We start from the raw sequence: 25,073 nt of genomic DNA, 5'->3' as shown, positions 1-25,073 counted from the left end.
AACCAATGTCAGGAGTCTGCATGGTGAGTCTGGTTGCCTTGCGTCATTCGAACCACTACAAAGCAGCTCAACATTACAAAAACTAAAGGGGTGAAATTGAGATAGTGGGCACCTACAAGAACCGTGGGCTGCAGCTGGATGACAAACTGGACAATTAATAGCCTGTACAGACTACACAATTTCAGCCTGATTTTGCCAATATTGTGTCGTGGACGACAATTTTTCGTTGTTGTGTCCGAATATTCAAAGTCAGGAATGACGCTCGAAGGAGGAAGCGTCTTGTAATGTGACATATTCAACGACCCACGATTTATTGTCTACGACATTCCACAACCTTACGACCAAAAGTATAGCATGTCAGAATTTTTGGGGAATCTCCTACAACTCCCGTGTTGACACTGACACTGATGAAACGCGACGAGAAGGCTATGATAGATGATCTTGCAATGTGGCCAGTCTTACGACCAAGATGTGGCAAGGTTTTGTGGTTCTCTGATCGCCTAGTCTGAAATGGTCAATCCTAAAAGATAATCGTGAAAGACAAAAAATAATGTAGTCTGTACAGGCCAGAACACTGAGCACCCCTACAAAAAAGGTCAAAGCATGACCATCCTTGATGGTGCCCGTCAGATATACACTATTGCCAAAAGTGTTTACCATAGACAGAAAATATGCACCTTTGATGTGCCTTTGATGTGCTTTTCCACTGTTGCTGAGCCAGTGGAAATGTTATTTCCCTCTGGGATTATTATGTATATATCTATCTCTTTCTCTGCTATTTTACTGTGCCCAGAGGTTATCAGAACAATATCTATACAGAGTTCAGAGGAAGAACGGTGTCAGCAAATAAACTTGGCCCAGGTGCTCATGTTTACCACTTCACTCCACTCGTCCGGGTGAGGGTTCAGCTCTGATTTACTTTGGAAGGCACTCATGAAAATCATCATGATCTCCCATCCAGGTCATTGCACACTAGAATCAACAGTCGGTAGTTATCAGAAGCAGAGAAACACTTGTTTTTGATACATAACTTAAACTCGATGGTGCAGTGCAACTTTTAGTTTAATCAGCATGATTCCCTGATTAATAGGCCAGTCAATCTAGCGTTTGACCCATAACTAATTGCAATAGTAATCATTCCAAGTTTTTTGTGATCCCTAGGTATATCTAATTAACATATCAAAAATCTACCCGTTTATATTTAGTGGAACATACTTTTTTTCAATGTCAAAGGTAGCAATTTCCAATGCATTTTGCCATTGGGATTTACTACTGGTGAAATGGGTAAAATTTTAAACTATAGATATCAAATTGAAACTTTCACAGTAGTTTACTCACACTAAGGCAAAGATTTTTTGTATTGCAAGTTTTCTGAAATGTGATGTTTAGATATGCAAATGAGACCAGTTTTACCTAAATATGCAATAATTTGCATATATTTCTAGAAAACTAAATCTGAACAATAGGTACAGTCAGCTTCAAAATAATTGCTGCATTTTGCTTCTATATTGGATACCAAAAGCTTATGCAAAGGGAATATTAGATATTACTTCATATCACCTCAGAAATGAAGAAATCAAGTCAAGTCAAAATCAATGCGTTTCAATGGAAGTACATTATAGAACAAATGATTTTCAATGATATGGTATGATGGAAGTATCTCAAGTCACATGCCAAGTCAAATAAGGAAGATATTGACCTTTAGACAACATATCAAGTGAGTTGGCATGCACTGAGATACTTCCATCATACCATATCTTTGACAATCATTTGTTCTATAATGTACTTCCATTGAAACGCATTGATTTTGACTTGACTTGATTTCCTCATTTCTGAGGTGATATGAAGTGATATCAAATATTCCCTTTGCATAGGCTTTTGGTATCCAATATAGAAGCAAAATTCAGCAATTATTTTGAAGTTGACTGTACCTATTGTTCAGATTTAGTTTTCTAGAAATATATGCAAATTATTGCATATTTAAGTAAAACTGGTCTCATTTGCATATCTAAACATCACATTTCAGAAAACTTGCAATACAAAAAATCTTTGCCTTAATGTGAGTAAACAACTGTGAAAGTTTCAATTTGATATATATAGTTTAAAATTTTACCCATTTCACCTGTAGTAAATCTCAATGGCAAAATGCATTGGAAATTGCTACCTTTGACCTTGAATAAAAGTATGTTCCACTAAATATAAATGGGTAGATTTTTAATATGTGATGCAGGAGGGTTTAAGGATCAATAAAAAGTATGAACCATTACTATTGCAATTAGTTTAAGTTTTGGCCCTTTTTTGAGCTAGATTGACTGGCCTATAAGGCACTCCCTACAGACACGGCAGAGCCATGGGGACAACAGCTACAGGAACCCAAACGATTCTCAGACAAGTTAAAGTGGACAAGTGGTCACATGACTCCCCTCTAACCAATGCCTGTTTAGTAAATAATGCCTCCTCCCTTCCTCTACAGCACCCTCCATATAAATTCCCTCAGTCAGTGGGGAACAGTCAGCAGGAGCAAAAACAAGTCACAGACAGGATGTAAGAAAAAGAGACAGACAGACAGACAGACAGTCAGACAGACAGACAGACAGACAAACGGAGAGAAGCCAAACATAGTTATTGCGATACAGAAAAAGAGCGAGGCAGAAGGGAGAGAGAGAGAGATATTTAGAAAGAGACAGAGATAGAGAGAGAGAAATAACAACAGACAGAGGGCGCGAGAGGTAACCACAACGTGAAGCTAGAAGAAACACAGATAGAGGAAAGGAACTCTGTGACCAGCGTTCGCTGACTGTAGAGGAGGTGTGTGCGCATCATGTTTGAGTCCAGCATGCTGCTGCTGGCTGGCCTGGTGCTGCTCCTGCTGCTGGCCTGGAAGAGGACGGGGGCACGGGGGCTTCGACTGCCCCCAGGCCCCCCTGGACTACCCCTGCTGGGAAACCTGCCCCAAGTAGACAAGAACGCACCCTATAAGACTTTTATGAAGGTGAGCAAAGTAGCACTTTTGGGTTTGCCTGCAAAGTTATCCAACCATAGCTGTGCTCACAAGTATGAGCATGAAAAGAATGTGACCCTGCTTGTCGTGTTAGAAAGTTAACCTTTCACCACGAGCACACAATCTTCCAAAAGGACCATAAACATTAAGGGCAGGTCTGCCATGCATGGATTAGGCAGGATTAGACATGAAAGAGAACTTCTATGGGGAATTCTATTGGCAAAAAGCTTTAATTTAGGACAAGGTTTCACCCCAGTGCAGGAGAGCACCTTACAGAGGGACTCCACATAATGACACTCACATGATTCTGTTTTTTCTTTCTCAGTGGAGTAAGCAGTATGGGCCGGTCATGACTATGAAAATTGGGCCTTTGCGGATAGTGGCCCTCAGTGGGTACCAGACAGTGAAGGAGGCTCTAGTGGACCAGGCTGATGACTTCACAGGAAGAGCACCAGTTCCGTTCTTGAACCGGGTTGTCAGGGGATACGGTAAGATCGTAAATACAATATTCCTTCTCAGGGGCGTCATCACACCTTTAAAGGGCTTCAATGAATTGAAGTATACTGGTACAATAGCATTAACAGGGACAACATGCACTTAGTTTTCACTCTCACAGTATTATTGATTGTAACATCAGTCTGCGGTGGCTGATATTGTATGTTGGCGGCCCCAGAAAATGTCAACGGGGTGTCCAGATGATGCCATCACCGCCCATGTTTTAAATTGTTGTGAACCACTTACATTAAGTAAATTAATGGTAAACACTGTAAAATATAGCATATAGTATTTTGAGAGTTAGGATTAAGGTTTTCAGTGTATTTGTTTGTACTATTCATTGTGGGCAATCTATGAAGTGAGTTTGAGTTTGATTCCAAATGAATTTGATTCCAAAACCATATCCTCTATTGTTCATCTTTTTTGTTCACCTTTATTTTTTATCATTTTGTTACCTCCGCCAAGGAGGTTATGTTTTCACCAGGGTTTGTTTGTTTGTCTGTTTGTGAGGAAGATGACTCAAAAAGTGATGGATGGATTTCGATGAAATTTTGGTCATTGTTATTTGATTTATCTTTTCTCAATCAATACAACACAACTGCACGTTGATATGACCTGAAATACACAAAAAAACAAAAGAGCTCCTCACATATGCAGTAAGCTGTCTAAGTATGATTTAATCATGCTTGCCTATCTTATGTCAGCCTTTATGTCAAAGAAAAATAGTTTGTCTCATGATCGTTTTGCATTTGTCAAGCCCCCAAAAGTTTGGTTATTGATCACCAATCTGGCTGTTACTGATCAAGCTGTCAAATCAATGCAGTCTGTTGATGTTCTTCCTCAGGTCTGGCCGTCAGTAACGGTGAGCGCTGGCGTCAGCTGAGACGCTTCACACTGAGCACGCTCAGAGACTTTGGGATGGGCCGCAAGAGGATGGAGCAGTGGATTCAGGAGGAGAGCCGACACCTGCTGGAGAGCCTGAGAGAAACCAAGTGTGAGTGTGTGTGAGTGTGTGTGTGTGTGTGTGTGTGTGTGTGTGTGTGTGTTTGATTGAGTGTGTGTTTCAACCATAGTCTGTGGCAAACAAACATGATAATTTGATTAAGAGACAAAGCCAGACAGTTTCATATACCAGCAGGGTTCATACACATTTCCACCAGAGAATTTCCATGACTTTGTCATGATTTTTTCACAAATTTCCATGACCTTATATTTCTCAAAACCTCACATCAACTAGTGCTACATTAATAATAGATATGACGTGTGAGATAACGGGATGGTTACCTAGAAGGAATGCTCTCAAAACGTAAAAATTTGCCAATCGGTTGTGACGCAAGTGTGAGACATGACCTGCCCAAATGAGATATGTTTCTGAGTTGAATTGGATAAAGCAGATTTCCATGACTTTTCCAAAACTTTTGGGGTGTTTTTTGTTTTCCAAAACCTTTCCAGGCCTGGAAATTGGCATTTTCAAATTCCATAACTTTTCCAGGTTTTTTAAAAACGTATGAACCCTGTACCAGGGTATCACAAACATGCCTTGCGTCATGATCTTACTTGGGACTACTGGGCCACATACTTTCTCTATTGTACATCACTCTCTCTCTCTCTTCTTCAGCGGCCTCGTTTGACCCCACATTCTTCCTGAGCCGTGCCGTGTCCAATGTGATCTGCGCTCTGGTGTTCGGACAGCGCTTCAGCTACGACGACGCCAACTTCCTGAATTTGCTGCATATTGTCTCAGATGCGTTTCGCTTCGGAAGTACACCATGGGGACAGGTACATGGAACACTAGGAACATGACACAAACAAAAACAACTCATAACTATGCTGAGATTAGATTAGATTCAATTTAATTATCATCGTGCAGAGTGCAAGTGCAAAGACAACCATCTAACCCAAAGTGCAAAAATTGTGCAATATGGAAAAGTGCAATGTGATATACAGAGTTAATTGGTTGTCACCTGGATGTAGAGAGTTCAGTAGGGTGACAGCCAAACTGAATTACTGTAGCTTTCTCTGAACCTCCTGATTTGGAGGTGGAGAGATCTGAAACACCTCCCGGAGGGGAGTGGGGTGAACAGTTTGGGGTTGGGGTGGGAACTATTGATCTCTCAATAACTGTTTCCCCTTTTTTCTCAACATCTGAAGAAGAAGGATACAGCATTATATGCTTGCACTCATGCGTTAAGCCTTCTGTCTAAAACATTTTTCTGACACCCCGTTTGCACAATTACACAGTTAGGGTGAGCAGCATGAGGTCCTTCTTCAAAAACAGAATACACAGTAATCTTCAAAGGGTCATATTCAAACACTAAGGAAGGATTAGTTTGAAAAAGATCCAGATATTAAACAGAAAATCTGTGTGAGCGCACTATGGACTACCCATCCACTCGTGTGTTCCCAGTGTGGACTATGTTTCTCCTAATCCAGCCTACATTACATTACATTACATTTGGTTAACCAAAGCAACTTACAACATGGTAAAAACATTTGTAAGCTTTTAAGAGCAATTCTAACAACACATTTTGCAACAATAAACAACAACCACAACAAGTGCATCAATGAGTGTATAAGTGCATCAGAGAGTGCATTATTGTCCGTAAGATAAGCAAGACTAGACAAGCCTTCCTCCCCACAGCTGTACAACATCTTTCCCCGGCTGATGTCTCACGCACCCGGCCCCCACCAAAAAGTCTTCCAACGCATTGACCAACTTAGGGAGTTTGTAAGAGGGAAGATCCACCAGCACAAGGAGACTCTGGACCCAGACAACCCTCGAGACTACATCGACTGTTTCCTCATCAGACTTGAGCAGGTAGGCAAACGATATGATGGAGAGTGGGCTAGCTGAGTAAACCCATATGGAAGAGGAGATCATGTACCGTAATTACCGTAAAAGCCGCGGCTTTTTTTCCATAGACAGTAAAAGATCTGGACAGAGCTATCACGTAGACGTCAGCAGAGACCAAGGAAGCAAATTTCACCGGGTTTTTCTTGGTCTCCATGTTTATACGTTTTGTTTGGGATTACCATGGTAACGGCGATCTCTACCAATCAAAGGCTCTGCTTTCACCAGCTTTAAACGTTAGGATGTTGGGTAGTGTAGTAGGCCTACTCTCTCGTTAAATCGCGAATTAAACTTTTTTCTCAAAACAAGATTGATGCCCCGTTAACTTTTGCCATCTATATGAGCATGTACAATCGCTTAGTCAAGCCGCAGCTGGTTTTAAGTCTACCATGGACAGTTACGATTTTATGGCTTATTCTCCAGTTGTCAATGGAGAAATTGTATTGGAATCTTACTTCCGGAACGGGAGCTGGGCGGGACTGTCTAGCTCTATTACAGGTTACGGTCCATCACCTGCGGCTTATAGTCCAGTGCGGCTTGTATATGTACATTTGTTTTTTCCCTAAATTTCGCAGGTGCGGCTTATATTCAGGTGCGGCTTATAGTCCGGAAATTACGGTAGTAATCATACTTTTCAAAACATTTCAATATAATTCAATACATTTCATATTACAATGATACCCTTTAAAGGTTGGGTACGGAATTCGCAAAACGGCCGGCAGATTTTGAATACATACAACCTCAAGTCCCGCCCTCCATGGACGCACATTCATGCACCAACGAAAATTATGCGCGAGAGCGAGCCAGGCTAAATGAAATGCCAGCCTGGCGTCTACAGCACTATATGAGCTCTAGTCTCCATACAATCGCTCACATCAACTTCCCCAATTACATTCTTTATTCACCTCCAAAGGGTTGTAGGTAATAGTTCCACAAATCAGACAAGGTAGATGATTTTATAGCCTACATTATGGTAAAAGCACCTTAGTCTACCAGCCCTTTCGTTCGGAAATTCTAAAACAACGATGCATTTTAATACACCAAAATAACATTTGATATACCTTACATATTTCAGTAGCCATAGGTGTGTATATTTGAACAGAATCTGGTTTGGTTCTTACCAGGGCGTTTATCTTCTGAAATATCCGAGTTTAGTGCTGGCCCGTTGGTTCACCTATTCCACTGTAGCTCCAAGCGGTTAAGTTTCGGTTTCATGTTTACAACATTCTTCGAGTCACGGTAAAATGTAATATTTGCTACATAGCTTATTTATTGCGTGGGTGATTGAGTTTCCGTAGGTATCCGCTGCCTTATTATGTATAGAAATGAAGTGTGACACATACAACTTGAGGGGAACATTATGGGACGTGAAGCAGGCCTAGTTAGTTTCGTTTCAGCACTGACTCGCGGTCAACAGCTTTCGTGCTATGTGCACGAATGGTCGCGCGTGCGGGGGGGAGGGGGAGGAGGAAGAGGAAGACCGTTTGATTGACGAATGAGCTGTGAAATGATGGTATGGGGTTTAGAATACTATTGGCTGGAGTTTTTCGAGCCCTGCCCGTTCCGCAGATGATTGACATGTTTAATTTCCATTTCAGTGCTTCCAACTCAGTGGCTGTAAGTGGGTTAGGAATAGGATTTCAAGTGATTTTGCAAAAATTACCAAAAAAGCTAATTCCATACCCTACCTTTAACATGCATAGTTGATCAAAAAGGAAACGCATATTTCTGAATGAAAGTGGCCATTATGAGTTGTGTGGACTGGACATGCTGTTCCTGTTTGAGAGGTGTATTCAGTCACTTATTTCAGCAATGCATAGGATGTATTAGAGACATTTTTTCTCATGTTGCTTTTGAACTTTCCGTTAATCTGCCAAGTACACTGCTACATATCTGTATTAGCATTAAACTCTATCATGTACTTTAGTTACATGTCTGACATTCAATGAGAAATAGCCTGCAACAATACGCATACAATAATTTCCTGTGTTTTAGCCGCACGGTGTAGGCTATAAGCCGCAGGCCAGTGTTTTATGCAAGTTAAAAGAAACAAAACCACATTAATACCATATTAACTGCCCCTATGTATTAACCTCATAGCTGAAGAAATTTAGCAAAATCAATGTATAAGCCGTTGGTCAAAGTTGTGTTGGGAAATTACGGTAATCAAACTTAACAAAGTATGCAGAATGGACTGACATGCTGTACTACGAGTGGATCCCAGCTTTCTCACTTGCCATATGTGTGTATCTTTACTGTCTCAGGAGAAAGACCTTCCCACCACAGAGTTCTGCTATGATAACCTTGTCTCCACTGTCCTGAACCTTTTCTTTGCTGGCACAGAGACCACCAGCACAACCATGAGATATGCTATGATGATTCTTATCAAACATCCAGAGATACAGGGTGGGGCTCTAATATACACACACACACACACACACACACACACACACACACACACACACACACACACACACACACAGGCACATGCATGCGCACGCACATGCACACACACACACACACACACACACACACACACACACACTACTAGAACATCATAATGCTTTAGAAGTGCAGCCATGTTCATTTACTAACAGTTAGACAGACTTATACTGTATGTCAATTTCCAAGATACATTATGAGTACAATTATGCATATCTATAAACAAATGATCTTGTCTATCTGAATTCTAGAGCACATGCATAAGGAGATCGAGACAGTGATTGGTGCTCATCGCATTCCACAAATGGAAGACAGGAAGTCCCTCCCCTACACTGATGCTGTCATTCATGAGGTCCAGCGCTACCTGGACATTGTGCCCCTCAATCTCCCCCACTATGCCATGAAGGACATCTCTTTCAAGGGCTATACCATCCCCAAGGTCTGTCCACTTCACAAGTCAGTGGAACACCTTTTGCTCTGCTCTCTGCCATTGTTCTATACAGCCTACAAGCCTGCATGACAACCCAGGTTTGGCTCCAGAATAGGTTAACTTTACAGTAACGGGATCTTTGTAATATTCAGTAACAACTGTTTAAGTGCTCACCAGGTCGATTAAACAAAACATGAGTGCAGACAGGCAGGCTTGATAATGGCATCGGCATTGATAAATCGGTCAATCACTGAATAACGTTAAATTGAACAGCATTGAATAATGTACTGTTGCTGCAATTAAAGGCTGGCACATTCAAACCCCCTTGGGCAGAGCTGCACTTGCACAAAGCTTCACAACACCAACCTCGCTCCAGCTGCGAGATCACAACACATGATTGGCACGATGTATTCACAACATACTGACTGGGACGATGTATTCACATCCCGTCAACTTTTGGAAGTGGAAGGGGCGGAATATGTGTACTGCCATGTTTGCTTTACAAACGAATCCCATACATTTGTTTGATTCTTTGAGTGTTGTTTCTCCTCATCAACTTCCTGATCCCTGACCTCTGCCCCTTGCAGGACACCGTGATAATCCCCATGCTGCACTCTGTGCTCAGGGACGAGGACCAATGGGAAAATGCCTGGACCTTTAACCCTGACCACTTCCTGGATAAAGATGGCAACTTCAAGAAGAGTCCAGCCTTTTTCGCCTTCTCTGCAGGTGTGGAGTTTGGTGTCTTTGTTGTCTGAAAGAAGTCTGTAAAGACAAGTTTAATTCTAACTTTGTTAAGCATTATAGTGGCAAATGTAGGCTGTATAGGTAACATTAATGGTAGATATATCTTTGTGGCCGTAAAAAAACATTTCTTTGCTTGCTATAATTGAGGAGGTTCACAAATCTTAGCTTGTAGTCTATTCTAGACTGCATTCTAGACACACACTTTGCCCAAAGTCTCACAGGGGAGCTATACAAGGTGCGTAACTGAAGCGTACCATTTGCGACAAGTAAAATCCATTTTAGAAGACTGGTCTAGATATTTGTTTAAATGTACAGGACGCGCCACTGTCGCGTCTGCTACTTGATTATAGTGATTATTAACTGCTGCAGCATACGCTTTGAACGGAATGCTTCAGTGCTTCAGGAATACACAGTGATGGGTTATACACGGGAATGCATTTCTTTTCATTTTTCTTTCTGATTGAAGCACAATCTAAATTCTGATTTATTTGAATATATTTTTATTTTACATAGGCTATAACACTGTCATGTGGTTAATACACAGAGGGGCTGTCTGTGAGGCTTTCAGATTTGCAGGCGACATTGCAGTGTTTGCCTGTTTTCTTTTTTTATTCAAATATATAAATATATAAAAGGATTACAACAGGAAAACACAACACAACCAGGGTGATGGGATGCGTTGCCAAATTATGCAATGTGTGTGTGTGTGTGTGTTTGTGTGTGTGTGTGTGTGTGTGTGTGTGTGTGTGTGTGTATTTCTCAGGTAAGCGGGCATGTGTGGGTGAGCCTTTGGCGCGGATGGAGCTCCTGCTCTTCCTGGTGTCCATCGTGCAGCAGTTCCACCTCAGCACCCCTGGAGGACCATGCGGTCTGGACATAAAGCCCGAGTTCAGCAGCTTTGGGAATGTACCCCGCCGATACGAACTCATTGTCACCCCCCGTTGATTAGCCATGGTACTAGACAGTACCCATCTCAATTTATGAGGCTCTTTTCGAGTTTTTGTTTGTGAACCGATTGTAAATCCAGGACTACTCAGCTGATGGCAGGGCTTTTGCGTCTAAATCTCTCTTTTGCAGTATTTCTAAATCAGTCTAAACTGTTCCTTAGTGTAATAAAGGTTTTTGTTGCTGTTTCCGTTCAGTTTATACTATGTGATCTGTTCAATACAGCTATTACTTTTGCTATATACAAGGTCTCCTATGACTTCTGGTGTGAATCTGAAGGTGCTTCGCTGCTGTTGTTGTTGTTGTTGTTGTCGATCATCAGTATTTTCATGTTGTGTTTGTAATTGTAAATAAATACCTTTGTCTTTCTGCATTTTTTTTTCTTGTTCTGGATGTCAGCAGTGAGTTCGCCATAATCATGTTTTTAAGTGGGTTAGTGGCCATGCATCACATGCGACTGGACATTGGCTACAGATTTTAACTAGGCCTATAGGCTATTTGTGTTTTTTTGTTTTAAACCAATTATGTTTTTAAGTTTCATATCCACTGTAGTTTTAAATGAGACAAGAAAAATGCTGGTGGAGAGTGACTAAGTCCCACCACATTAATTTCAATGGACCATGCCAAGCTACTGTAGCTACTTCAGCCAAAAAAGTTTGAAATTGACCACTGCCATCTTTATGAAAATAGCGTTTTATGGGTGCTCATTTCCGGCACCAGCTAGAATCAGCCAATTAGGTTCCACGTTACAGACGGAGACAATGTAAGACAGCATAGGCATAAGGTACAACAGTATGTATGGAAATTGGGTATTCAGTCAGAGGAAAAACAGTTGTTCAGGAACGTGCTTCCTTTAGGCGCAAATTTCATTTTTGGGATATTGTTTTGGGGATGGATGTAAGCCGAAACTGGTTTGATCATCGACAAGTTGGGAAAAGAAGCTAACGACCCAAAACACGGTTATATGTCCCAAACATAACTTAAATAGTCATAATTAAACATATACAGTAAAGTTAAAGTGCACATTTATTCAAGCCCATGTTAGCTTAGGCCTACAAGGGTTAATATCTATAACTAGCATGTAGCAATGCATTAACAGCATGGCTAACCATCTATTGCAACTTCTAGAATTCTTATATCTCAGTTAACAAAATAATTTGATATCAGAATGCTGCTGCCAGCCAGTGTCTGTTTGATGCTCATTGAGCTCAATGCAAATCAAACAGGTTAATAGGCCTACTGGAAAAAGCACCATGCCAATCTTTAGCTATGGTGAAGGGTATGTGATGATGTGGGGCTATTTTAATTCCAAAGGCCAAGGGAACTTTATCAGGATGCATAATATCCTGGATCCATGAAATAGCTGGCCTTTAAAAATAAAAATCTGCCTGCCCCTATGTTAACCCTATGTGTTAAATTCCCATAGGGTTACATAGGGGGTCAAATACTTCCTTCCCTTAGCATTTAAGGAAAACATTTATTTATTTACAATACATTCTTCAATCACAAAGAAAATTGGTGTCCTTGGCGGTTTGATTTTTACTCATTTTTTGAATTAAGGCATTAAGATCAATTGTCAAATTATGATTTTATATTCCTGTTTTAGCATGGTATCAAATACATGTGCTCCACACTGTATAGGCTAGTCTTTTATTGCCTTTTATGTTCCAGTATGTTCAGAGGTGAAAGAACAGAGAGAGAGTGTGTGTGTGTGTGTGTGTGTGTGTGTGTGTGTGTGTGTGTGTGTGTGTGTGTGTGTGTGTGTGTGTGTAGCTGATATGGCATGTCATGAAAATCCTCCCGATAGTATGACACAAGAACCACAACACGTAGTATGTTTACTCTTGGCCGAGAGGAGAGAGTGACCAGAAAGGAGAATTCTCTGAGAGCAGTCTCTGACTTTCTCCTCGCAGCGATGGCACATCAGTTATACAATCAGTGGTTACAACAGTTGTTTACCAGACACTTGTTTGCAGTTGGTTCCTCTTTAAACTTAAAATCTGCACACTGAACTTTTCTTGGTGTGAACTAGACAAGAACATTCTCCTGTAGATTTAGGTGTTGGTGGTCAAGGGTCAATTTATGTCTACAGCAACTTGCAAGCACACATACAATGATAATAATGTTTTCCATCACATGGCCTCTGAGCTGAATTCCATGAAATTCAAAGTTATCACAGCTTTCCCCCCCATATTATTTGTTGATTTCAAAGGTTAAGAAAGAACAATTTACATCAGAGGGCTTATTGTCCATTTCCCTTCAAATGCACACAAAAAAATAATAGAATGCAATGTATAACGCAACATACATTAGATATGTCAATGAATGACAATTTGTGCAGTTTTGAACCTGTCAGCCAAACCTTTGATTACAATGCCTTTTTTTTTAAACTAACTGGTGCTGTACCTCAAATGAGTGGATATGGGATGTGTTGACATGGCCTCTGGAGTCCAACTCAAATGAGCAGGGGTGCTGCTAGAAAATGTGGGCCCTATGACACACAATAATTCCCCCCCCCCCCCCAATATAGTATTATCCTCACAGAATTCTTGCCTCAGACAAGAAAATAAAAATAGATATCTTGAATAATCTCCTGATCTGATGAGATGCTATTAACCCATACACAGTCTTTTATTGCCTTTTATGTCCCAGTATGTTCAGAGGTGAGAGAACAGAGAGGGGTGTGCGTGTGTGTGTATGTGTGTGCATGTGTGTGTGTGTGTGTGTGTGTGTAGGTGATATGGCCTCCCATGAACTGAATTCCACGAAATTTGGCGCGCATTCAGAAGGTGTCATAATGATCCTACACTTCAAATTTTTGCATTCCAAAGATTTGATTACAATGCCTCGTTTTTGCCTTTGATTTTTTTCACTAACTGGTACTGTACCTCAAATGAGTGGATATGGGATGTGTGACATGGCCTCTGCAGACCAACATATGAGAAAAAAAAGTTGGTCATCCTAGATATATAAAAATACTGAGATAGATATATAAAAAGATATAGATATATAGAAATACTGAGAAAAAAACCCAAAAAACTCCTAAACCTACAGTATGGCCGCCATTTCGCTAGCATTACAGTAGAGGTCTTACAGTAGAGGTGAGAAGCTTTGCTCTAAAACTAACAGGCAAACTGAAATGAGGAAAACCCTAAAACACCACCAACATTGCCACTGACAATTCTTGCCAGTGTGCTAACTGATCTTCCCAGGAAAGCTTCTCATGATGTCATGGGTAATACTGTGAGAGCTTGTGTTATGTTTTTTTGACCAGGGAGCTACAGACATATTGTGCAGCACAGCCTGTGGCTATTGAGAATTACCAGAGTGTTATATGTTCTTCACATGATCATAGTGAGACCATAGACCATAATGGATTTGAAGATTATTATTATTATCATTATCATTATCATTATCAGTATCATTTTATTATTATTATCATTATTATTATTATTATTATTATTATTATTATGTTACCTCAACAGCAATTCAGTACCATTGTGCTGGCTGCAGACTGGGTGACACCCAGACTCATAATTGAGCTTTAATTGATCCCCACAGTTTGCCTCAGATGTGCTCATAATCTTTTGCCTTTTATGTCCCAGTGTGTTCAGAGGTGAGAGAACAGAAATTGTCCATGCTGACTCCAGTGAACTTTCCTCCAGGTAATTTATGGTGTGGAAAGTCTCACATTGTTGTAAGCTTTGTTTTATTTGATATTGAGGTATGGACTGCAGGGTGGTGGTGGTGGTGGTGGTAAGTGGTGTGTGCAAAGGTGAATACTGCTTCTTTGCACAAAGATCACCACAGCTGTCAACACTGCAGGTAGCATGCTGATAAGGATGTTTGACATTCCTACATGTGCCAGATATGTCGTTTTGTTTTGGGCAGTTTTCATTCACTTAAACACAACAATAAACAAATAAACTTTCTTTCACAGTCAAATGATAAGGTGTCTATTTAAGCTAACATGGAATGTGCTGAGTTAATATTACTCAATGTGTTTTGTTTCAATTTAGTCTATGCCTGCCTAGAAAATGTCTTTGGAATGTCAATTGGTTTCATACATTTTTCTCAGTTTACATCCATTTGAGGTGCGTCTGACATGATTACTTATTCAATGATGTTCCTAGTTTTGGAGATGCTGCCAGGCTGTTGTCAGCAGTGTTGTATAGTAACGAAGTAATAATACTTCACTACCATACTTAAGTATATTTTGGGAGACTTTGTACTTTACTTAAGTTTTTAAAATTCAGATTACTTTCACTTTTACTTCACTATATTTCCAAACTTAATTGCATACTTTTACTCCAATACATTTTCAATGTGCCATATAGTTACTCGTTATAAAAAAAAAAAAAAAAAGAAACAATGATAAAATGACCCTACCTACCGGTGACTTCAACGAAGTCAGGAATGACTTGTCTAGGCATGTTTGCACTTGCGCATGACGGTACTCCACCTGTCAGCTTCACATGAATAGCTCAGCAGAAGGCAGAATAGAAAGCTTCGCAATGAAAGAAGACGAGATGGAAACAGCAGCTACGTTGGCTACAAATGAAGGGGATCCCTGGCCATATTTAAACACAATGTTCTCTTACGTTGATGTGAAAGATTCATCCTATCGAATTAAGTGCCTCTTATACCTCACAAAAAAACTATTGCAATTCTATCTTACAAAAACTCCCCCTCCAATTTAAAGAAGCACATTGAGGAACTGTCAGTCTTCTGACTTGTCTTTTTCCAGGTTTACAAATGCTGGATAAACTTTAAGATATTAAAATTTCAGACTGTCTTTGATTATTATTAACATTTACTTGAGTTTGATTTTCCAGTACTCTATACAACACTGGTTGTCAGTGTTGCTTGCTTTTGTGTTCAAATCTGGGCTGAGGGCTTTGGAGGATGATGGCCTGCTGATGGTACGGACTTACCTCTGCCCTACTGCTGAAGGTGTAGTGACAGGTTTAAAGGCGCACATTATTCCAGAGGTTATGGTACTGACTTACCTCTGTCCTACTGCTGAAGGTGTAGTGACAGGTTTAAAGGGGTGCATTATTCCAGAGGTTACGGTACTGACTTACCTCTGTCCTACTGCTGAAGGTGTGGTGACAGGTTTAAAGGGGTGCATTATTCTAGAGGTTACGGTACTGACTTACCTCTGTCCTACAGCGGACAGTAACTCCACCCACTGGCCTCCTCCATCACAGAGCAAATAAAAACCTCTCAGTCCACAATAAAAACATAGAGAGGGTACCAGAGTGAGAGACTGACACTGAGAGGCCTGAAGGGAAAAGATAAGGAGAAACAGACAGAGAGAGAGAGAGATAAAGAGAGAGAGAGAGTAACTGATTAGGTTGAAGCACTGACCAAGAAAGCAGTGTGGGAAATCACCCCTTCAAGAAGAGGAAGGTGCCTTGACCTTTTGTGGAGTGAGTTTTTATTTGCATTTTACTTAATGCCCCAACATTTTCTGATTTGGGATTGTAGTATGTTTTATTTTACATTTATTTAAAAAAAAAAAAAAATGTAAATGCTCCTTTATCGTACCATACAATTGAATGTGCAGTGAACAACATTCTCATCAGAATTTTTTTTAATTATAAACGGACAGTATCAACATCCTGTGAACCGCGGTCAGTGGCTGTAGAGGAGGTGTGTGCGCATCATGTTTGAGTCCAGCATGCTGCTGCTGGCTGGCCTGGTGCTGCTCCTGCTGCTGGCCTGGAGGAGGACGGGGGCACGGGGGCTTCGACTGCCCCCAGGCCCCCCTGGACTACCCCTGCTGGGAAACCTGCCCCAAGTAGACAAGAACGCACCCTATAAGACTTTTATGAAGGTGAGGTGTAGGCATCTTTGGTTATATTCTGCTCCTTTCGTGTTCACTCCGACACTAAACATCTTGTTTTTGCCCAATAGTGCAGCTCTTTATTCAATTCCGATACCTACATAAATCATTCAGCATTTTATCATGCTCATTCACTGGGTGTAACACCCCCCAAAAAAGCATTGTGTAAACAGGCATGCTAAAACAATGTAGGTAAACAATCGGAATGTTTGTGCTAGCTGAAAAGAAATTCCAGAAATTCCATATACTGTACGTGAGGCATATAGGCAATCCGTTTAATCTAAATATCAGTGTTGTAACCGTCACCGTGTTCCTTCTCCCCCATCCCAGTGGAGTAAGCAGTATGGGCCAGTCATCACTGTTCATCTTGGACCTCAGCGCTATGTGATTCTGAGTGGGTACCAGACCGTAAAGGAGGGCCTCGTGGACCAGGCAGAGGACTTTGCAGGAAGGGCACCAGTGCCTTTTAGTATCAAAGTTCTGAAGGGATATGGTGAGCAGTCTTACTTCAGGAGGCCAAACACTCCTGTCACCTCTTACAGTCAGAGGCGGACATTCCTGGTTCCAAAGAGTGAAAGTCCTGCCATATATTCTTTCTACCTGTGCACTTAACACAGGTGATATCACGAATTCTCTGATCTACCTGGCAGCTAATTAGGATGAGCTTGTTACCAAAATGGTTGGATCAAATACTTGGCAGGACTTTTACTCTTTGGAACCAGGAATGTCCGCCTTTGCTTCCAGTGTCCTTGTTTGGACCACTCTGGTCATTCACGTTTACATTTATTCTTTTAGCAGATGTGTTTTATCCAAAGTGATTTACAAAATGAGGATGATGAGAGTAGTTTACAGTATGGGTCTCAGTGGCACTGGATCTTGTCAATTGTAGAAAGTCTTCTTTGTAGCAGTGATGGAGGACTTGAAATATCACAGCAGCGACCAAGCTAGTGAGATCAGTAGGTCTTGTAGAATCGGCCATTTTGTGGCATTTCCTCTCAGCAGCTCTGAGGTTAGTGTTCAGCATAGAGAGGGAGAGTGGAAAGGAGACAGGTTGCTGAGATTTCATCGGAAAGGAGGGTTGTTCTGAGAGCCACTCATTGACCTGTTAACTAACCTATAGTATCATGCTGTTTTACTGGTGTTAACTGATGTGGCCTATACAGTACCGTGCTTTTGTACTTGTGTTAACTGATTCACTTATAGTACCGTGCTTTTGTACTTGTGTTAACTGATTCACTTATACAGTACCGTGCTTTTGTACTTGTGTTAACTGATTCACTAATACAGTACCGTGCTTTTGTACTTGTGTTAACTGATTCACTAATACAGTATCATGCTTTTTTACTTGTGTTAACTGATTCACTAATACCGTGCTGTTTTGCTTGTGTTAACTGATTCAGTAATAGATTACCATGCTTTTTTACTTGTGTTAACTGATTCACTTATACAGTACCATGCTGTTTTACTTGTGCATGCTAATTTATTTACCTCCGCCAAGGAGGTATATGTTTTCATCGGGGACCGGCCCCGGCGTTTGTCTGTCTGTTTGTTTGTTTGTTTGTTTGTCTGTCTGTTTGTTAGCAAGATAACTCAAAAAGTGATGGATGGATTTCGATGAGATTTTCAGGGAAGGTCGGACATGACCCAAGGAAGAAACGATTAAATTTTGGGAGTGATCCGTAATTCCGTCGGGATTCCGTCGGCGTTTATGTATTTAGCTTAGTGGTGTAATGGCATGGTATGGCCATGTGGTGGCGATCTGAATAGTTTAGGTATAAATGTATGACAACCTAGGAAGAACAATACAGGTGGAGGTCTGCGCTCTCTGAGTGCTTTTCTAGTTGGTTAATACAATATACTGTACTGTTTTACTTGGGTATGCTAATTTGCCTCCTATACACGCTCAGGTCTGGGCATCAGTAATGGTGAGCGCTGGCGCCAGCTGAGACGCTTCACAGTGAGCACGCTCAGAGACTTTGGGATGGGCCGCAAGAGGATGGAGCAGTGGATTCAGGAGGAGAGCCGACACCTGCTGGAGAGCCTGAGAGAAACCAAGTGTGAGTGTGTGTGTGTGTGTGTGTGTGTGTGTGTCTGTCTGTCTGTCTGTCTGTCTGTCTGTGTCTGTGTGTGTGTGTGTGTGTGTGTGTGTGTATGTGTGTGTGTGTGTGTGTGTGTGTGTGTGTGTGTGTGTGTGTGTGTGTGTGTTATGTAATAGTATGCATCTGAGTATGGATCATCTTGCAGTCCTGTCAAGATGCATTACATCATGTGTTGATATTTGAATACATCTCGGCCTCTATAAGTCTGTTTCTTGTTAGAATATTACACAAGTTTTTACAAGATTTTAACCCCTCCTTCCCCCTTTCTGAAAATGCCTACAGCGGCCCCGTTTAACCCCACAGTCTTCCTGAGCCGTGCCGTGTCCAATGTGATCTGCGCTTTGGTGTTCGGACAGCGCTTCAGCTACGACGACGTCAACTTCCTGCGTCTGCTGCAGATTATAACGGACATAGTTCAATATGGGAGCAGCCCCTGGGGACCGGTATGGAAAAGAAGAGAAGGACAGAGCACACAAAAAAAAGAAAACAGAAAGAGATAGAGGGAAAGAGAGAAAGCTGATGGAAAGAGAGAGTGAAAGAAAGAGAGAAAGCAAAGGGAATGGGAGAGGATTGGAAATAACTGGCATCCCCGCAGTGGGATAGAGAGTGGTGAGCCTTTTGAAGCTGATAGAGGTAAAAGAGATAAAAAGACAGGGAAGGGCAGGAAGAAGTTAAGCTATAATGTCGGTTATTGTCTAAACAAAGACCAAAAACCTTGACAAAAATGTTTCCACTAATCGAGGTTGTGCAAAATTCAGAATTGAATTAAGAATGGGGGTCAATTCCTACATTTCAATTCAATTCTTGTATGTGAATTTAGGTCAAAAACAGGATCTAGAATTACAGTTCAAATTTGAATGACAGGAAGTAGTCTCACACACAAAAAAACAGTCCTCCTTTTTCATCAGTCAATCAAATCAGTCTTGTTCCATATTGGTGATGAGTAGATACCAGCATACCATGTAAGCTCATCCACTTTCCTCTCCCCCACACAGCTGTACAACGTCTTCCCCAGGCTGATGGATCACCTTCCCGGCCCCCATCAAACTATATTCAAAAAGTTGGACAAAATGAAAGCCTTTATTAAAGACAAGATCCAGGAACACAAGGAGACTCTGGACCCTGACAACCCTCGAGACTTCATCGACTGTTACCTCATCAGACTCAAACAGGTAAATTGCTTAATGCAGAGAGTTACAACTTTTATTTCACATCATTGTACAATCTATGTCATTCAGGTGCCATGCAAAAGAATCGATATGATGAACTTATGTCTAACTATTAGGAGAAAGACATCCCAACAACAGAGTTCCACTATGAGAACTTGGTAGCAACAGTGTTTAACCTCTTCCTGGCTGGGACTGAGACCACCAGCTCAACCATGAGATATGCCCTTATGATACTCATAAAGCACCCGGACACTCAAGGTAGGACCACAGGACACACACACACACTGAGGGAGAGTGAGAGATATGGATTAGGTTTAAGTGCATATGGGTCCAATTCATACATATATGTGGAAGTTCTATCTGTTTTCCTCATTTCTGCAGAACGTGTGCATAAGGAGATTGATTCGCTGCTTGGCCAACACGGTGTCCCGCAAATGGAAGACAGGAAGTCCCTCCCCTTCACTGATGCTGTCATCCATGAAGTTCAACGCTTTATGGACTTTGTACCTCTCAATGTCCCCCACTACGCCACCAAGAACATCTCATTCAAGGGCTACACCATTCCTAAGGTAAACCTGAATTATACAGTAAACATAAACATCCAAGACTTTTCACTCAGAACTCAGAGCAGGGTTACTCTAAAATGCCTCGTGTTCACACACTTCCTGATCACTGACCTCTGACCCCTTGCAGGACACCGTGATCATCCCCATGCTGCACTCAGTGCTCAGGGACGAGGACCAATGGGAGAAGCCCTGGACCTTTAACCCTGACCACTTCCTGGACACAGAAGGCAACTTCAAGAAGAACCCAGCATTCCTTCCCTTCTCTACAGGTAGGAGGATAGAATTCATCTTGAATCTTGAGTACATACTGTAGTAGAAAGAGGGTATAAAACTCTTTTCATTTAATTTAACTTTCTATGTCTATAGATGACAAATAATGAGTAAATGTTATCTATTTGTGTGTTTGTGTGTGTTTTCTCAGGTAAACGGGTGTGTGCAGGTGAGTCGTTGGCACGGATGGAGCTTCTGCTCTTCCTGGTGTCCATAGTGCAGCAGTTCCACCTCAGCACCCCTGGAGGACCATCCAGCATTGATGTCAGCCCAGAGCGCAGCAGCTTTGCCAATGTGCCCCACCAATACCAGCTCATTGTCACCCCCCGTTGACCAATAGTGGTATTACAGCCCAGAACAAAACACCAACCTCCTTTTCTCTCTATCTGTAAAGTGGTGGAATAAGAATAAGGACTCCTCTTTTATTGGGTCAATGCCGTTTATGATAAACTCTTCCCAAGACATTCATTTATGTGAGTTTAAAATGTTTAAATGGATGTATTTTTTATTTACCTTTTAAGAGTCACAGTTACAGTTTTTCTCAATCACTTTCTTCCCCATTTTTCTGGTATCAGAAAAACTGTGAAAAGACTAAATGTACTGCATAAAAATCCATAATATTTATTCCTCCCAATATGTACTGTAGCTGCCATTGACATGTAAGAGTAAGCACCTAGAAACATTTCATTGAACTACAACTTTTCATCAATCTCTTTCATAGATCTACAGTAAACACCTTTTGTGTTTTCTTCACCAATTAGGCTATACAGTATTTTCTCTAAATGTGCCAAAGATCCAAATAACAACACAGAACAGACATGGCATGTCTTATGGATAATGAATAACTGCTGATTTGTGCAGTTTTGAATTTCACACAGGTGTATCAGAGATTAAGATTTATGAATCTCTCATTACCTCAACAAGTCTCATTCGTCGGTGGTCCTTGTGTCCTTGTTGATGTTGTTGATGTCGTTGAACCACGCTGAAGACAATTTTCTGCCATGCCAGATGATAAAGTTTTTCTGATTCTGATTTCTGATTCTACCACCTCTATGTTAACTGTTCTGCAAAAGGGTGTGAGAAATGTGTGAACACATTCCCAAAACATGATTTCCTCTGTGCAAAGAAGGTATACATGAAGACCAAGTGGATCAATTTCTTTAAGCAGGTCAAAGCAATCAAGAAAAAGCTAAATAGGCGATACAGTACCTTCTCTACATGTACCTTAGATCCACTTGCAAATAGCAACACAGAAATAGTATCTCTTATGAATAATGAATGATTGTTGATTGAAGAATGCAAGCAATATCTATTAACCATGAATAAATGTTTTCCATTTGTTTCGCACATGTAATCCAATGAAGTTTGGAGTCTTAGTAGAACTGTGTTAAATGTTTTGAAAAAGGATGTGAAACGTGTTAAATCAATTAAAATGTCTTCAATCATTTGCAAAAGATGACCTCTGCTGGGCTGAGAAGGTGAAGATAAAGATCAAGTGGATCTAAGCAATCAGGAAAAACGGTAATATCCTGCTGAAAGAGGCCACTGTGATTAGGGAATCGCTATGAAGGGGGTCTGGTGGGAGGCCTACTTGGCCTTCTGTTGTGGAGTCAGCATGACACTAAACAAACTGCCATGCACTGGCTGTTCTGTGTTCTGACACATTACCTTTGTTCTGTAAGCAATTTGAGCTACCTTTCTACATTATGCAAATAGTGCCACTGATTTTTGTCATCTAAATATGATGATACCACAAGAGGGCCACCATAGATAAAGTACATCCAACTGGTTTTGAGATTATCTTGGAAAATAGAAAATGTGAAAATAATAATCATAATAAAAATCAAACAGAAACATTTTCAGCAGTTTCTTCAATCAATATTTTGATATTTAGCCTACGCCAATAAAGGAACAAGTTTACATTAAATAAAGTTTACATTAAAATCTGTTCAGTTCAGGAACTTGCGCTACAAGGGTGCGGTGCAGGATAGACCACATCACAGGTGCGCAGCCATTCGTGCCGTCTCTCTATCCAGTGTCAACGCAGGACCTGAAGAACGAACATAGGCTAGGCATTCCGTCTTGACTCAAATAAGTGCACAGCCAGAACATTGTGTTGAGTTGTTAATTTGGACATCCGAGTAATTTAGCCTCTGTTTTCGGCTGTTGTAATCGGGATTCGACAAATGGGCAGCCTTTCGCGTCTTTCCATCCATGGCGATCTCTGAAATGGACCCTGAAGAACGAATGTAGGGATTCCGTGTGAATTAGACAAGAATCCAAAAATCAGATAGGCCTGAAGACTTTCGCGAGTTGGTTTGGCTGATATTGACGCTGGTTTAAGTAGACTAGTTTGCCGTTTTCGGCTGTAGCCTAGTGGGAGATTCTAAAGAAACCTCGAGTCACTCAGATTACACTCAAAGGCTAGAATAATGGAGCGTCTTAAATTAGTCCTGCAATACTTTCAGTCCAACTCTGAGTCAATCTCTAACGGAATCTGTGCTCTTTTGGCGCTTATCAGTGTAAAACTTTATACGAGTTTTGATTTTAACTGTCCATGCATGCCTCAATATAATAAATTATACGGACTAGGAGTCATGTTCGTACCCCCGCTCATATTGTTCCTACTGGGAGTGCTCATCAACCGGCACACGGGTGTTATGATGGAAGAATGGCTAAGACCCATAGGGAAAAGATCCAAAAATCCTACTGTGATCAAGTGAGTCTTCTTTTTCTGTAGGCTGAATATTATGAAGTTTATACTGTAATTCACAAATGCAACAGTGTCTTGTTTTCATATATTGAATCAGTGCTTGTGTTTGCATTGGATTTAATAGTTAGATTTAACTGTATATAGGCCTATAACATTAATTGGAAACCTTTTTCTTGAGCAACTGACTATAACAATGGGAATGGTGTAATATTGTCTCTGTCAGACATTTGTTCTCAGCCATGATCCAGAGGAGCCTTCTGGCCCCCATGGTGTGGATTCTGGTGACCCTCCTGGACGGGAAATGCTTTGTGTGTGCATTCAGCATGAACGTGGATCCAAAGTACTTCAGTGGCATTCCGAACAACACAGGACTGGAGATGACCAGGATCCTGGCAAAGGTGCCGTGCAAGGAGGACGCCATCTTCCAGAACACCACCTTCCGCAAGGCCGTGTCACGTTATGTCCGCTGCTATTCTCAGGTGACTGGCCTTTGCGGAGGTTTCATGTAGAAGCTAACATACTATGTGTTTTCACTGAGGCTATATTTTAACGTTTGTGTTAAAATAATATTCTCAAGACAAGTCATTTGAAACAATGAGTGTAATGACAGACAACAATGCTGTCATGCTTTACAGAACCAGGCTGAGTTATATGACCCTTGATCCTTATGCCTTTTTGTTTGCATTCTCTCATGTCTGACCATTGCCCAGGCAATAGGCTGGTCCATTCTGCTGCTCCTGATACTGGTGGGTGCAGTAGGTCGCGTCATCAAGCCCTGCTTCAACCATGCCGGCTTTCTGCAGACGCGATACTGGAGCAACTACCTGGACATCGAACAGAAGCTCTTCGACGAGACCTGCGTCCTGCACGCGCGCGACTTCGCCCGCAAGTGCGTCACGCAGTTCTTCGAAGGCCGGCGCGACGACGCCGTGCTGCGTTTGCCGCTGGCCCGCGCCCTCATCACCCGTCCCTGCCGCCGGGACGAGTTCGGGGAGGAGGACGAGGAGGAGGAGCGTCTCCACGGCATCACCAGTCAGGACCAGGTGGACCACCTGCTGCACGCCTGGTACCAGAGCAAGCCTGAGCTGGACGTGACCAAGATGGCCTACAGACCCAGAGCCTGTATCACCTGGGAAGATGACCAGGGACGGGCGGTCTTCTCGGATGTATAGGAGCGAACGGATCTGAAGCTCGTTGAAGTTCGTGGATATCAAATGGTGCTTTCCTTCAAATATTGCATTTTATCAATCAATCAATCAATCAATCAATCAATCAATCATTTTCACTTTCACTTCAACAGACAGCCCAAGTGGTGGGAACATCACAAAACAACACAAGACATGAGTTTGCATCCTAGAGAGATCACACAGACCAAAAAAGACTTTGGGACTTTGTCTTATGATAAATCTGTCAGATTGTGAATAAGTGCCTGCATTCTTCCATCACCTTTCTGAAGAGGGTCGAAGGAAAGTGAAAGTTTTAAATCTAGAAGCATAG

At 41.5% G+C, this 25,073-nt stretch overlaps 2 protein-coding genes across 2 annotated transcripts; both read left to right on the top strand.

Moving 5' to 3' along the window:
* The first annotated feature begins 2,519 nt into the window (after positions 1-2,519).
* Positions 2,520-22,646, top strand: LOC134063576 (uncharacterized). The gene is made up of 19 exons (XM_062519166.1): positions 2,520-2,992; positions 3,327-3,489; positions 4,341-4,490; positions 5,115-5,275; positions 6,138-6,314; positions 8,612-8,753; positions 9,041-9,228; positions 9,807-9,948; positions 10,730-10,906; positions 14,517-14,527; positions 16,562-16,750; positions 17,090-17,252; positions 18,667-18,816; positions 19,141-19,301; positions 19,854-20,030; positions 20,144-20,285; positions 20,409-20,596; positions 20,721-20,862; positions 21,015-22,646. The coding sequence occupies exons 1-19, from the start codon at positions 2,822-2,824 to the stop codon at positions 21,194-21,196; spliced, it is 2,976 nt and encodes a 991-aa protein (XP_062375150.1). The 5' UTR covers positions 2,520-2,821; the 3' UTR covers positions 21,197-22,646.
* A 301-nt stretch (positions 22,647-22,947) lies between these two features.
* Positions 22,948-25,030, top strand: calhm3 (calcium homeostasis modulator 3). Its single transcript, XM_062520145.1, has 3 exons — positions 22,948-23,582; positions 23,800-24,055; positions 24,287-25,030. Exons 1-3 carry the CDS (start codon positions 23,296-23,298, stop codon positions 24,746-24,748), a joined length of 1,005 nt encoding a protein of 334 aa, XP_062376129.1. The 5' UTR covers positions 22,948-23,295; the 3' UTR covers positions 24,749-25,030.
* The last annotated feature ends 43 nt before the right edge of the window (positions 25,031-25,073 follow it).

This window comes from Sardina pilchardus, chromosome 18, assembly GCF_963854185.1.
Source record: "Sardina pilchardus chromosome 18, fSarPil1.1, whole genome shotgun sequence".
Taxonomy (NCBI): Eukaryota; Metazoa; Chordata; class Actinopteri; order Clupeiformes; family Clupeidae; genus Sardina; species Sardina pilchardus.
This window is presented reverse-complemented; position numbering and strand designations above follow the sequence as displayed.